The sequence below is a fragment of the Lycorma delicatula genome, chromosome 11 (genome assembly GCF_047948215.1).
Source record: "Lycorma delicatula isolate Av1 chromosome 11, ASM4794821v1, whole genome shotgun sequence".
Classification (NCBI taxonomy): Eukaryota; Metazoa; Arthropoda; class Insecta; order Hemiptera; family Fulgoridae; genus Lycorma; species Lycorma delicatula.
The window spans coordinates 43,760,997-43,775,049 of NC_134465.1; the positions used below are offsets into that span (position 1 = coordinate 43,760,997).

At 35.1% G+C, this 14,053-nt stretch overlaps 1 protein-coding gene across 1 annotated transcript; it reads right to left on the reverse strand.

The window, feature by feature from the left end:
• Positions 1–629: 629 nt before the first annotated feature.
• LOC142332521 (uncharacterized) lies at positions 630–2,039 on the reverse strand. Its single transcript, XM_075378969.1, has 2 exons — positions 881–2,039; positions 630–793 (listed from the first exon to the last, which is right to left on the reverse strand). The coding sequence occupies exons 1-2, from the start codon at positions 2,037–2,039 to the stop codon at positions 630–632; spliced, it is 1,323 nt and encodes a 440-aa protein (XP_075235084.1).
• Between the last annotated feature and the right edge of the window lie 12,014 nt (positions 2,040–14,053).

Sequence of the window (14,053 nt, forward strand, 5' to 3'; positions counted from 1 at the left end):
AAAGTTATTTCTAAATGTTTTATTATATAATTTGATTCGATGTGTTATTACAGATATTTTTTTTATAACTGAAATCACGTTTCAGTCGACAAAGATGGTACTTTCAAATACAGATAAAATACAAAAGTTATAATTTTATATAAATTAAAGAAATTTCTAAAATAATACGTAACGATTCCAAATTTATAGTTTCATTTCTTTCACGTAGGACATAAAAAAAAACTAAAATAATTTTAATTATAATATATTAAAGAAATTTAAATATGAAACATATTTTTATTGTAAAATCAAACTTTATAATTTTTAAATTTAATATATATTATTACGACAGCAAATTTATTTTCAATAAAACTATTTTTATACATAAATAAAATACTAATTAACTATTTCATAATTAAAAACGAGAAGATAAAACGTAAAATATAAAAACATATTTTTCACCATTTAATAATATAATAAAATACAAGTTACGATTTAAAAAAATAAAATTAATATGTAAAAAAATAATAATTCATATTTTTTAAATAAGTAACATAGTTTACTATATCTCGTTTTATATACCCGTAATCGTTTGAACAATAGATTGATTTGACTGATTATCGTAACTTAATGATAATTGTAATTAAAAACTACGATAACGGTGGCGTAAGATGCCTTCGAAATTTTGGATGTCTTTGTTGCCATGGCACTGTTAACGTACTATTATCGTCGCTTTCGTATCTCGGTGACGTATTATTACTACATTTTAAACGTTTTGATGATAACGATAAATCTTCAGGTTCTGTCTGTTCCGGTAATAATGCCGCCGGTATTTGGGTTTGTAACGGAGGTGGAGATACATGAAGATCGTGGTCGTGAACGTGGTGGTGGTGATGGTGATGCGGAAATCTGACGACCCTACGTATATCACGCGATTTCCTTTCTCTTTGTCTACTCCGTTCGCCGTTATTATTGTTATTATTATGCGGTTTTTTATAATTAATAACTTCGTCGTCGATAGGTTCTAATTCTAAATCGACATCTTCATCTATTATATCATCGTGAAGATTTAAATTACGGTGTTCGGTAGACTCGGCGCTACGGTTGTCTTCCTCGTTTTCAACGTTGTCGATATCATCGACCAATTTATTATTGTATATCTCTCTTGTCTCAACATCAGCCCTAACCTTTTTACCGTGACATTTATGATGCATTAAATGATGTCTACGTCTAAATCTACCGGAACATTTAAGGCATTCAAACGGTTTTTCACCTTTATGTATTAACATATGAGCTTTTAACTGATTCGAATCGGAAAATTTTGACGAACATAATTCACAAGCGTACGGACGTTCGCCCGTATGAACCCTAAGATGTCTTCGTAAATTAGCGACCTGAACGAAATGACGATCGCAGTGCGTACAATGATACGGTTTTTCGCCCGTGTGCAATCTCATGTGGGTTTTTAAATGATGGTCGCGGGTAAAACGTTTATGGCATTGAACGCATTCGAACGGTTTTTCTCCCGTATGAGTCCTTTCGTGATTTTGTAAAACGTGTTTGTAACCGAAAGATCTATTACATATACCGCAAGTAAAAACTTTTTCTCTATTGCTATTATCTTTAATCTCTTTTACGGATGAAACATCCTGGCCGCCGCCGGATGATGCCGTCGATTGCGGCGACGAACCGGATGTCGGTGGTGATAAAGGCGCGCCGGTTGTCGTTCCATCGTCGACATCTATTACGACCTTTTTACTATGTTTGCTAGTCGATCTACCGCTGCTTCTAGCTGTTGCCGTCGTTGTCATCGGCGTTGTTTTAACGTGAATATTAGATGTGGTTTGCGGCGGTGCCCAACTTAACGAATGATGAAATAACGTACCGGCATGTAACGATGCTAACGGACTCATTAACGCTGTAGGAAATAATTGTCCTGGTGATAATAATCCTGGAGGAAATCCGCTTATTGTTCTATTATTTTCATTATTATTATTATTATTGTTATTATTATTATTATTATTATTTGTAGTTTCTGGATCAGACTGTGCTTCCTTCATCCCTCCGTGGGCTAGCCTGGCGATTGCTGCTAGTCCTGGAAAAAACGAGAAAAAAAAAATTAACTTACATTACAATCATTTATTAGAAATTATGTATAATTAAAAAAGATAAAGTACGCCCGGTTTATACCTAACCCTCATGAAATAAAGCTATAAATATTATGGTCAGCCGTGCAAGGATGATAAGATTCATGCGGTCTTTTTTCAGGAAGAAGGGATCGATTAAAAAAAGGGATACAAAATTTAGAATCCCCGAAGAACCATATAAATGTTATATAGAGATCTCCCTGTGTTACTTATAAGAGCACCACTTATAATAACAGTGAACTCTTGCGCAATTCCTCTTAACATGTCCGGACAGGTACAACAAAAAAGTAAAAATCAACATTTTTAATAGCACAGTAATTTTATGGTAAAATACGATAAAATATGTAGACATACTGCTTAATATATAATTTGGGCCAAATGTTAAAAGTAAAAAGAATCAAGAACTTCAAATAAACTCATAAACGCAATTTTATCCCGTATTATATACTAAAAACAAATGTGAAAACAACTTCAATGTCTTATGGATAAACAAAATTTTTATCTTTTATATCAAATTTAACTGAGGAAAGAACAGGCAGGATTTTTACAACAAAATATCCTTCCTTACACAAGGATACTAGTAAATCCCTGCAGCAAATAAATAAAAATAAGACCGTTTTTTTTTATCTTCAGTCATTTGACTGGTTTGATGCAGCTCTCAGAGATTCCCTATCTAGTGCTAGTCGTTTCATTTCAGTATATCCCCTACATCCTACATCCATAAAAATTTGTTATACATATTCCAAACGTTGCCTGCCTACACAATTTTTTCCTTCTACCTGTCCTTGTAATATTAAAGCGATTATTCCAGGATGCCTTAATATGTGGCCTATAAGTCTGTCTCTTCTTTTAGCTATATTTTTGCAAATGCTTCTTTCTTCATCTATTTGCCGCAACACCTCTTCATTTGTCACTTTATCCACCCGTCTGATTTTTAACATTCTCTTATAGCACCGCATTTCAAAAGCTTCTAATTTTTTCTTCTCAGGTACTTCGATCGTTCAAGTTTCCCTTCCATATAAAGCGACGCTCCAAACATATACTTTCAAAAATCTTTTCCTGACATTTAAATTCATTTTTGATGTAAACAAATTATATTTCTTACTGAAGGCTCGTTTCGCCTGTGCTATTCGGTATTTTATATCTCTCCTGCTTCGTCCATCTTTAGTAATTCTACTTCCCAAATAACAAAATTCTTCTACCTCCATAATCTTTTCTCCTCCTATTTTCACATTCAGTAGTCCATCTTTGTTATTTCTACTACATTTCATTACTTTCGTTTTGTTCTTGTTTATTTTCACGCGGAAGTTCTTGCGTAGCACTTCATCCATGCCGTTCATTGTTCCTTCTAAATCCTTTTTACACTCAGCTAGAATTACTATATCATCAGCAAATCGTCGCATCTTTATCTTTTCAACTTGCACTGTTACTCCAAATCTAAATTGTTCTTTAACATCATTAACTGCTAGTTCTATGTAAAAGTAACGGGGATAGGGACATCCTCGTCGGACTCCCTTTCTTATTACGGCTTCTTTCTTATGTTCTACAATTATTACTCTTGCAGTTTGGTTCTTGTAAATGTTAGCAGTCGTTCTTCTATCTCTGTATTTGAACCCTAATTTTTTTCAAAATGCTGAACATTTTATTCCAGTCTACATTATCGAATGCCTTTTCTTGCTCTATAAATGCCAAGTAAAAAATATGACCACCCATCCGTTATTATTAATCACGACCAATGTTACTTGAGTTCATGGATATGAGAATAATATTTACACTAAGAAATTCTTTAACAATTAAAAAATTATTTTCTTCCAAACCTACAAATAACCGTGATAATGGTTTCGAGAAAAATTCAGAATTAAGTTTTTAAAAATAAAAAATGGAGCAGAAAAACTAATAAAAAAAAAAACTAGTAAAGTAGAGAACTTGATTAATGAACAGATCAAATAACAGTTGGGGAGAGGCTAATTTGGTTAGCTGTTTAATATTCGATCAACTTAATTTTATAGATAAATGAGGTATCCATTAAACTTTATTAGCTGGAGAGTTGTCCGACAGGATGACTCTTCACCCATAATAGTATATTTATACAACCTCAACTTCCCCTTCCGATATGCTAATATAGCAAATAATTTTTTTTTAATATTATTAATTTAAAAAATAAAAAAAAAACATTGAAAAAACTGAGTTTTCCAGTAAGATGCATCGCTTCTTATTAAGTGTTTAAAGAGTGATTTTACACTTTTATCTCGGAATAAAAAAAAAAATTTAAATGGAATAATCAAAACATTACTGGCGTAAGGATTTTCTACCACAACAATTTTTAATTCCGTCTAGAAGTGTTCTAATCGGTAAAATTTGGGCATATGCGGTTTTCACTGGATATTGATGTTTTTTTGCCTAAAGAACCCAAAAAATCGGAAGAATATTTTCAGGATGTTCGTATGTACATGTGTCCGGTTTTTGCCTCTAAATCAGTATATATCTTCAGAACTACAGTACCGATTTTGACCAAACTCTGTCAGATTATTTCTGTAAACAGGTCAGTGATGCCATTAAATTTTCAACTTAAAAGGTCAAAGGGATGAGGCTGTAAAGCAAGGTACCTTCAGTATCTCGAGATTGGGCCTAATTAAGGTCATATTTTTCCTTATCATAATTGTTAACGATTAAAAAATAACAGTATTATCCAAAAATCTTTGCATAATCACATTCCCACCGCAAAAAATGCTGTTGTAGACAACTGCTATGTTGTGACGTCACAGGTGAGCGGTAGAATTAAATAAATTGATAATATTTAAAGCATAAAAAAGTAAGGCAGAGGTCTCGAACTTGTATTCAAATCCTAATAAAGGCAGTTACTTTTATACGGATTTGAATACTAGATCGTGAATACAGGTGTTCTTTTGTGGTTGGGTTTCAATTATCTATACATTTCAGGAATGGTCGAACTGAGACTGTAAAAAATTAGACTTTATTTACATTTATACATATCATCCTCATTCATCCTCTGAAGTAATACCTGAACGGTAAGTCCCTGAGGCTAAACAAGTAAAAAAAAAAAGGTTCTCGAACCCGATCGACTCGGTACCCGGTGCGTTAAGCCTCACTGCTACACCGGTCTGCCGGCCGTAAAAGAAAAATCCGTTCTATTAAGTTGTGAAATTACTTTAGTTTATTTAATGCCGATTGTCGCCGCTATTACCTCCATACCCGCGCGAATTAACGGTATTAATTTACGGTATGCCACGCGCTTTTACAAGAATCATTGGATTTAATAAATGAAAATAATTATATTTAAATAAAATTGTAAATCTTTTAAATTACGTTGTGTGTGTAAGCTGTGCGCTTCAGAAATAACCCATGGAACGGAACGCAAGAATGGCGGGAAGTTTCAATATTTCTTCCTACAGATCGCAGAGCGTGGACAATGTCCCTTGCTGCGGCATCTTTCTATTATCGGGCGGATTTCATGGATGGATTATTTAGTTACAGTTATAAATTTTAAGTTTTATTTATGGACGGATATGGCGATTTGCTTCCTATCCGTATGGACCAGCATGAAATTTATTTATTGGGTCTGACCGTGGGAGACTAAGCTTTTGAGCCTAGTAATCCCGGAGTGTCCATCCGCTGAAGTCCTTTCGGTACCAGCACTTTATGGGTTTGCAGGAATACGTCTACCGGGGCCCTACTTATTTGGAGGGAGCAATGCGCCTTCTTCTCCGGAGGGAGAGTCGCATATGCTGACTGAATTAAATTGCAGTCTCTTCATGAGACGGTGTCGGGTGTCGTCTAGGTTTTTATAGTTTTAAGAAAATTTAATTGTGAAAACGGTCACTTTCACTGCCGGAATTTACGCGCGGTTTCCATTTATGGGTTACGCGATATAGATTCTCCTAAGGCTGGTTTGTCATTTTTTTGGTTCTCGTACCGTCTGTTCACGGTGGTTCGTTTAATACGGCATGAGACCGTTTTCTTATACCCTGTAGAGTAGGGTCCTCTCGGCAGATGTCCCGGAGATGGTCGTGTTCGGACACGGCAGCTCTCCCGAACAGTCTGCGTTCCGCACCGTAACGAAGAGTGGCGTTTCTGACGAACCACGGTGCTCCAAATATCGTCCGCAACGCTATGTTATGGACGGCTTCTAATTTCTTTTGAAGCGTGGAGCTTCAAAGTTCCACTTTCAATGAATAACTTTGTAATGAAAAAAAAAAGTGGTTTATTTAAAATTGATGTCTTTATTTGAAAACTGCCATTTTGTTTATATAAATCTTAGAAAGTTGAAATTTTCAAAGGACATTAAGGAAACTTTAAGACCTTCCTTAAAAGGTCTTAAAATTTTCAATCGAATCGGTGAAGGAATGGGCGAGCGATACTAAATCAAAAATTGAAGTGTGGAATTTTTTCAAAGTGTGGAATTTTGTTGAAGTTCCCCATGCCGGGTAAGCGTATGTTAGAATCGGCAGGACGTATAGTCGAAAATCGAGCAGTTTGATCGCCAATGGATATGGGCTGGCACTGTTCAGTACTGGGTATAGTGAGGCCCTGACGGCCTTTGCCCTTTGGGTCACATATTTAACATGTTCAAACAGCCCACGGATTTAGGACTTTCCCGGAAGGGCGGCTTTAGCCGCATTCCGGGAAAGTCCTACAATTGTGTTGTCAGCTTTTTTTAAGGAGATGAAGAGAACAAAATTAAACTAACTTAATTTTTTTTTTCCTTTAAATTAACACATATTTTGTTATAAAATATCCATTATATTATTTTTTAATACAAACACGTGCCTTATATATATATATCCAACCTCACAAACAAATATAAAATACGAAGAAGGTGAATCTGTCACGGAGATTTTACTACGCTTGGTGAATAAAGTATAGAAGCAGCTTTCTTTACATTAAAACCAATTTTATATATGTTTACCAACAAACAAAAATAGATGGAGATAAAAAAGAAAACAACTTGAGAAGAGTTTAACAAGAAAAAAAAACAATAAAATATAAAAAGGGCTTTTCAAAAGTAACAAAAAAAAAACTCCTTTAAATGAGTGTAACGTATCATGTAATATAACTACAGACAGGCGTCCTCCGATCAACCCTTACATTAAATAAAAAAGAACTGGCGAATAAAAAGAAAAACTGTGTAAAATTAGGAAGGTAATCATAATAAAGGGCAAAAAGGAGCACGACAGTGATGACATTGACGACGTACGTCGATCGTAGGAGTAAAATAAGAAATCTTAAGACGCTACTACTGTTTGTTGCTCATTCAACCCGAATTAAATGCACTTGAACAGATCCTCTCATATTCCCCTCCCCTCCCGCCAAAAGTACCTATCCGCTCACATATATACTTACTCCCACCACGTACAACTCCTCATCAACCCCACCGCCCGCACCGTTCACGCTAGCTTCAAAACTAAATCATCTTATAACGACTGGAAGAAACGCGATGACGTATACCCTTCTACTAATTCTATAGTACTAATATACGTGAAAATATAACGTCATTCTTTCCCTTAATAAAACGCCAGAATTATACTCTGAGTACTATAATTTTTATTTTTTATTTTTTCAGTCAATTCAAAAGTATACAAATTAAACGAGAACATAAAAATATTATTGTTTTGCAGTATAATTTGAAGACAATATGATTTATTTTTAAACCTAATTGTAGTAAATATATATTTCTTAAATAAATTAGTCAAAAAGATTAATAAACAGAAGATTATGTATAATTAACCGAAAGAAGAATACAGAATAAAACGTCAATCGAATACAAAGATTGGACCGTATAAAGCAGATATTTAAGAATATGGAATGTAATAAATAAATATATTTGAAATGAAAAAAAAATCAAATCACCAAATTAAAAAAAAAAAAAAACGAAATTTAAAAAAAATCTCAAAGGTATAAAAAAACACCTATTTTTTGCCAAGTGGTATGACAACGGATAAATGCATCAAAAATCTTAACTAGAATTTTATACAGAAGAATTGAGAGGAGAGTGGAAGAAGTGTTAGGAGAAGACCAATTAAGTTTCAGGAAAAGTATAGGGACAAGGGAAGCAATTTTAGGCCTCAGATTAATAGTAGAAGGAAGATTAAAGAAAAACAAACCAACATACTTGGCGTTTATAGACCTAGAAAAGGCTTTCGATAACGTAGACTGGAATAAAATGTTCAGCATTTTAAAAAAATTAGGGTTCAAATACAGAGATAGAAGAACAATTGCTAACATGTACAGGAACCAAACAGCAACAATAACAATTGAAGAATATAAGAAAGAAGCCCTAATAAGAAAGGGAGTCCGACAAGGATGTTCCCTATCTCCGTTACTTTTTAATCTTTACATGGAACTAGCAGTTAATGATGTTAAAGAACAATTTAGATTCGGAGTAACAGTACAAGGTGAAAAGATAAAGATGCTACGATTTGCTGATGATGTAGTAATTCAGGCCGAGAGTAAAAAGGATTTAGAAGAAACAATGAACGGCATAGATGAAGTCCTACGCAAAAACTATCGCATGAAAATAAACAATAACAAAACAAAAGTAATGAAATGTAGTAGAAATAACAAAGATGGACCACTGAATGTGAAAATAGGAGGAGAAAAGATTATGGAGGTAGAAGAAGATGGAAAGAAAGGTAGACTAAAGATGGACGAAGCAGGAGCGATATAAAATGCCGAATAGCACAAGCTAAACGAGCCTTCAGTAAGAAATATAATTTGTTTACATCAAAAATGAATTTAAATGTCAGGAAAAGATTTTTGAAAGTGTATGTTTGGAGTGTCGCTTTATATGGAAGTGAAACTTGGACAATCGGTGTATCTGAGAAGAAAAGATTAGAAGCTTTTGAAATGCGGTGCTATAGGAGAATGTTAAAAATCAGATGGGTGGATAAAGTGACAAATGAAGAGGTATTGCGGCAAATAGATGAAGAAAGAAGCATTTGGAAAAATATAGTTAAAAGAAGAGACAGACTTATAGACCACATACTAAGGCATCCTGGAATAGTCGCTTTAATATTGGAAGGACAGGTAGAAGGGAAAAATTGTGTAGGCAGGCCACGTTTGGAGTATGTAAAACAAATTTTTGGGGATGTAGGATGTAGAGGGTATACTGAAATGAAACGACTAGCACTAGATAGGGAATCTTGGAGAGCTGCATCAAACCAGTCAAATGACTGAAGACAAAAAAAAAAAAAAAAAACATTAAAAAAAATGTATTTAGTTATTACTCAAAGTTAATACCATACCGGCAATATATAAAATGTGTCCCACGAAGAGGTGTGCACTTATAATTTGGTATCACTCACCCATTCCCTAACCAATTCTATTCAAACTTTACAGGCCTTTTAAGGAAGGTTCTAAAAATGTTCTCTGAAAATTTCAACATCCTAGTATTTATAGAAACAAAATGGCGGCTTTAAAATAAAAACATCAATTTCAGAAAAACCACATTTTTTATTTATTACAAAATAGCTGGTAAAAATGATAATTAAACACAGTTAGATAATTAGTCATGATCATGACCAATTATTAACTTGTTTTATTCAATTTTAACAGCTGTTCAACAATACATATTCTGACTTTTATTCATTTTTACTAGCTAATTTCTAATAAATAAAAAATGTGGTTTTGAAATTGATGTTTTAATTTGAAAGGTGCCATTTTGTTTATATAAATCTTAGAAGGTTGAAATTTTCAAAAGACATTTTAAGAACCTTCCTTAAAAGGTTTGTAAATTTTCAATCGAATCAGTGAAGGAATAGGCGAGCGATACTAAATCAAAAGCGTATAACCTTTCGTGGAGTTTATTTCTCCAACCATTTTTCCAGCTACCGCCGGGACTGGTTGTGTGTGTGTGTGTGTGTGTGTGTGTGTGTGTGTGTGTGTGTGTGTGTGTGTGTGTGTGTGTGTGTGTGTGCGCGTGTGTGTGTGTGTGTGTGTGTGTGTGTGTGTGTGTGTGTGTGTGTGTGTGTAGGCAAATGCAATTACCGCTACTGGCTTATCAGGCCTACAGCTGCAAAATGTACCGGTAAATATGTAGTCCTGAAATAGACTCGGTTCGACCACTCCTGAGACGTTTGGTTAATAAATATTAGCTTAAAAAACTTAAAATTTTTTCTCATGTCCATAAAATCGAACACTTTTTATCTTTACTATTTAAGACATAAAGAAAACTAAAAATTGTAGTACAATAATTAATTAAATCTGTGAAAAGTCATAAAACACTTGAGAAATTTAAATGAACAAAGTTAATAATTAATTAAGGTCATTATCAAGGTAAATAAATGAATAAACTCTAAAATTAAATTTAAATATGTAAGGGAAATAATCAGAAAAATTGATTACGGTATACAAAATGTGTTTAGAAAATCGGGTTAACAGAATGGAAATGGTTTTCTAACTAACCAAAAATCTTTACAATAAAAAAATCGATTTCTTACAATTCGAAATTCAGACCTTACAACATAGTTATGAAACCTGAAAGTCATTAAGCGGTAAATATTTTAACATTAAATAATCAAGGAAGACTGGAGAGAATATTTGAAAAAGGAAAAAAATTCTAAGAAAAATATTAGGCCCGAAGTGTAAAAATGATAAAAATTTTTTTGAGATCAAACGAAGAAATTATTAATAAAAAAAATCTGAATACATAATTGACAATTAAAAAACTGAGAATAATATTTTCCGGCCATTTAAAGAGAATGAATGAAGAAAGATTTTTAACTTTTTTGATAAACTCGAAAGTAAAATTAATCGCTTTCTAGGGGGTAGGAAAGGATTCCTAAGAAATCAAAATGAAAGAAGAAATTTTACACAGGGAAATTTTCAAGAAAAAGTACACGAGAATAAAGTTTTTTTTTACCCTCCGGAATCACCGTTAGGTATTGCTTCAGAGAATCAGATGAAATTTCAATTTTGCAGCGTGTGAAAAAGCCGCGTCTCACCGGGATTCGAACCCGGGACCTCCAGATGAAAGGCCGAGATATCCGACATAAGCACAGTCTAAAAGCTTTAAAGTAACTCCAGGTGGAAGAGGAAACAACAATAGAAGAATCACAGAACACAGATTAAAGTTTCAAAGGAAAAATAAAATTTACTCGTGCCGTCCAGAGATGGCTATTCGAAAAAATACATGATATCAGTAGGTTATAACAGTAAATAAATTAGAGATTTAAATTTTTAAAAATAGGGAGGCATCTTATAAACACGTTAATCATTTGGTAAAATTTTGTTTGTCCTAAATTCAGCTAAATTTAGAATAAAATGAAGGAAACCTGCAAAGACTTTAAGGGATTCTAAAAGATGAACAAAGTAAGAAATAATACAAGAGTCAAATGATCAATAGCAGAGGAGAAAGATTATCAAGAGGAATAAATCATCGCACGGCCAGTACATTAACAACATCCAAGAGGTAGCAACAGCCGTGGCTAAAGCAAGAAACATTGAATAAAGATACGGAAGACCTTATACTTGCATAAGACCTTAACCCACCGGGTTGATCTAGTGGTAAACTTTGTCATCGCAAATCAGCTGATTTCGAAGTCGAGAGTCCTAAGGTTAAAATCCTAGTAATGAACGGAACGGAATGCTAGGATTTCGGAGGGTGCAATATCCTCCTACTAATCGCAGTATACGGACTTGTGTCCTTTGCTGCTGGATGATTCTAATGAGCTGAAGGGTTAAATAGAAAGTGGCGTTGATTCATTTGGTGAAATTTGGACTGCGTTTCGATCTAATGAAGGTTTTTAACGGTAGGGACCTGTCGGATAAGCTAATGAGCTTATCTTCCGTGACGCTCTCTCTTTCCGCCCAGAATGGGCTGAAATCCTTTGTTTATGGGATCGTCCTCTCGAGAGGAGAGAGCACCGGAGGCGATTTTTGGACCTGTACTTCATTACATTTGCCTGTTATTGAAGAAAATGTGTTTTGGTCGGGCAGCTTCAGGGCGTTGCGTCACAGAGCTAGCCCAATATGTGGGAAAATGGTGTTGTGATGGCGGGTAAGGAATTTGGTGTGATGTTTGCTGGTAAAGGCAGTTGCTGGCTGTACTCCAATCGCTTAAATTTAATTACGATATTCGTTGCGGGTGACTGAATTTTGCAGAATGTTATGTTGTCGTGGCATACTTGATGCGTCTACGCACTAGGGTGTAGTGGTAGTTTAGGGCTTAAAGTGACAGGCGCGGGGTCTTCTTTCTTCCGCGAGTAGGCTTTTAGCTTAGTTCCTGAGGGCAACGTGGTAGCGTTAGGTGTCGTCAGCTGTCTTCGGAAGGCACAACTCAATTACTATCTCTCGTGGCGAATTACTGATGTAGATGTCCCTCAGGCCATCTGCATCAGTGGCATCTCACGTGGCCGGGCTGAACACTGTGGAATGTGATCAGTTTGAGGGCAAGAAGATGTCCTCCGTTAAAGCCATTGGCTAGCAAGGAACCGAGGGGGTGGTGTAGCGACCCGACACGCTACAAGGCGGGATCTTCTTCCCTCGGGGAGGAATTGAGATGGTAAAGGCAGTTACTTTTATACGGATTTGAATAATTGATTGTCGGTACCGGTGTTCTTTGGTGGTCCGGTTTCATTCGATTAACCAGACCTCTCAGGAACGATCGATCTGAGACTGTAAAGACTACACTTCATTCACATTCTAACATATTATCCTCATTATTCTCTGAAGTAATACCTTACTGTGGTTCCGGAGGCTAAAGAGAAAAAGAACTAAAAAAGAGGTGCAGCATAAGACCAGGCACTTCAAACCAATACAATTACAGCCAAAATCAATAAGATCCAGAGTGAGAGAACAAATTTCCACATTGCAAAAAGGCTAAAAGATAACTGGAGATCTAATTTGCAACAGCAAAAGATCGCACAAACGGACTATTTAGAGAGGAAAAACGAAATAACTATAATAATTCATTAGTACTTTTGCAAGAAGTACAGAATAGGAACATGAAAAAAAACGGTGCAAATATCAGCGAGCAAAATAGTCGAAAATAACCCGGGTGAAAATCCTCGGGTGAAAATCCTCTGCGACTTCAGAATTCAAACTACCCCCGGAGGCTAAAGAGAAAAAGAACTAAAAAAGAGGTGCAGCATAAGACCAGGCACTTCAAACCAATACAATTACAGCCAAAATCAATAAGATCCAGAGTGAGAGAACAAATTTCCACATTGCAAAAAGCCTAAAAGATAACTGGAGATCTAATTTGCAACAGCAAAAGATCGCACAAACGGACTATTTAGAGAGGAAAAACGAAATAACTATAATAATTCATTAGTACTTTTGCAAGAAGTACAGAATAGGAACATGAAAAAAAAAACGGTGCAAACATCAGCGAGCAAAATAGTCGAAAATGACCCGGGTGAAAATCCTCGGGTGAAAATCCTCTGCGACTTCAGAATTCAAACTACCCGCCACTTAGAGCAGACAACACACTTGAGATCACTGTAGCGGGATAAAAACGCGTTTGGCTAATAGTTATCGCTATTCCCGGTGATCAACTCCAACAAAAATAACTTGAAAGAATAACAGGAAAAATGGACTTAAAACTTGAAATCCAACGACTACTGAAAAAGAAAACCACTGTAGACCTATAGTAAAACGCGCCCTAAGAGCTATACTGACAAGCCTCGTTAAGAACTTAGAATTAATTGGTCTACACGATGTAACATCTTCACAAGCAACACTTCACATAATAAGACGATACTTTTGTGATTCCTAGGTCCTTGGTTAGACCTTTCATCCGGAGGTCTCGGGTTCGAATCCCGGTCAAGCCTCGTATTTCCCACGCTACAAAAATTGTCATTTTATACCATCATCTGAAGCATTACCTAAAGGTAAAAACCCAAGAAAAGATCGTACGTTAGGACTCGAGTCTCAGAGTTCTACAACCCGGTCAATTTGACTGTTGTACC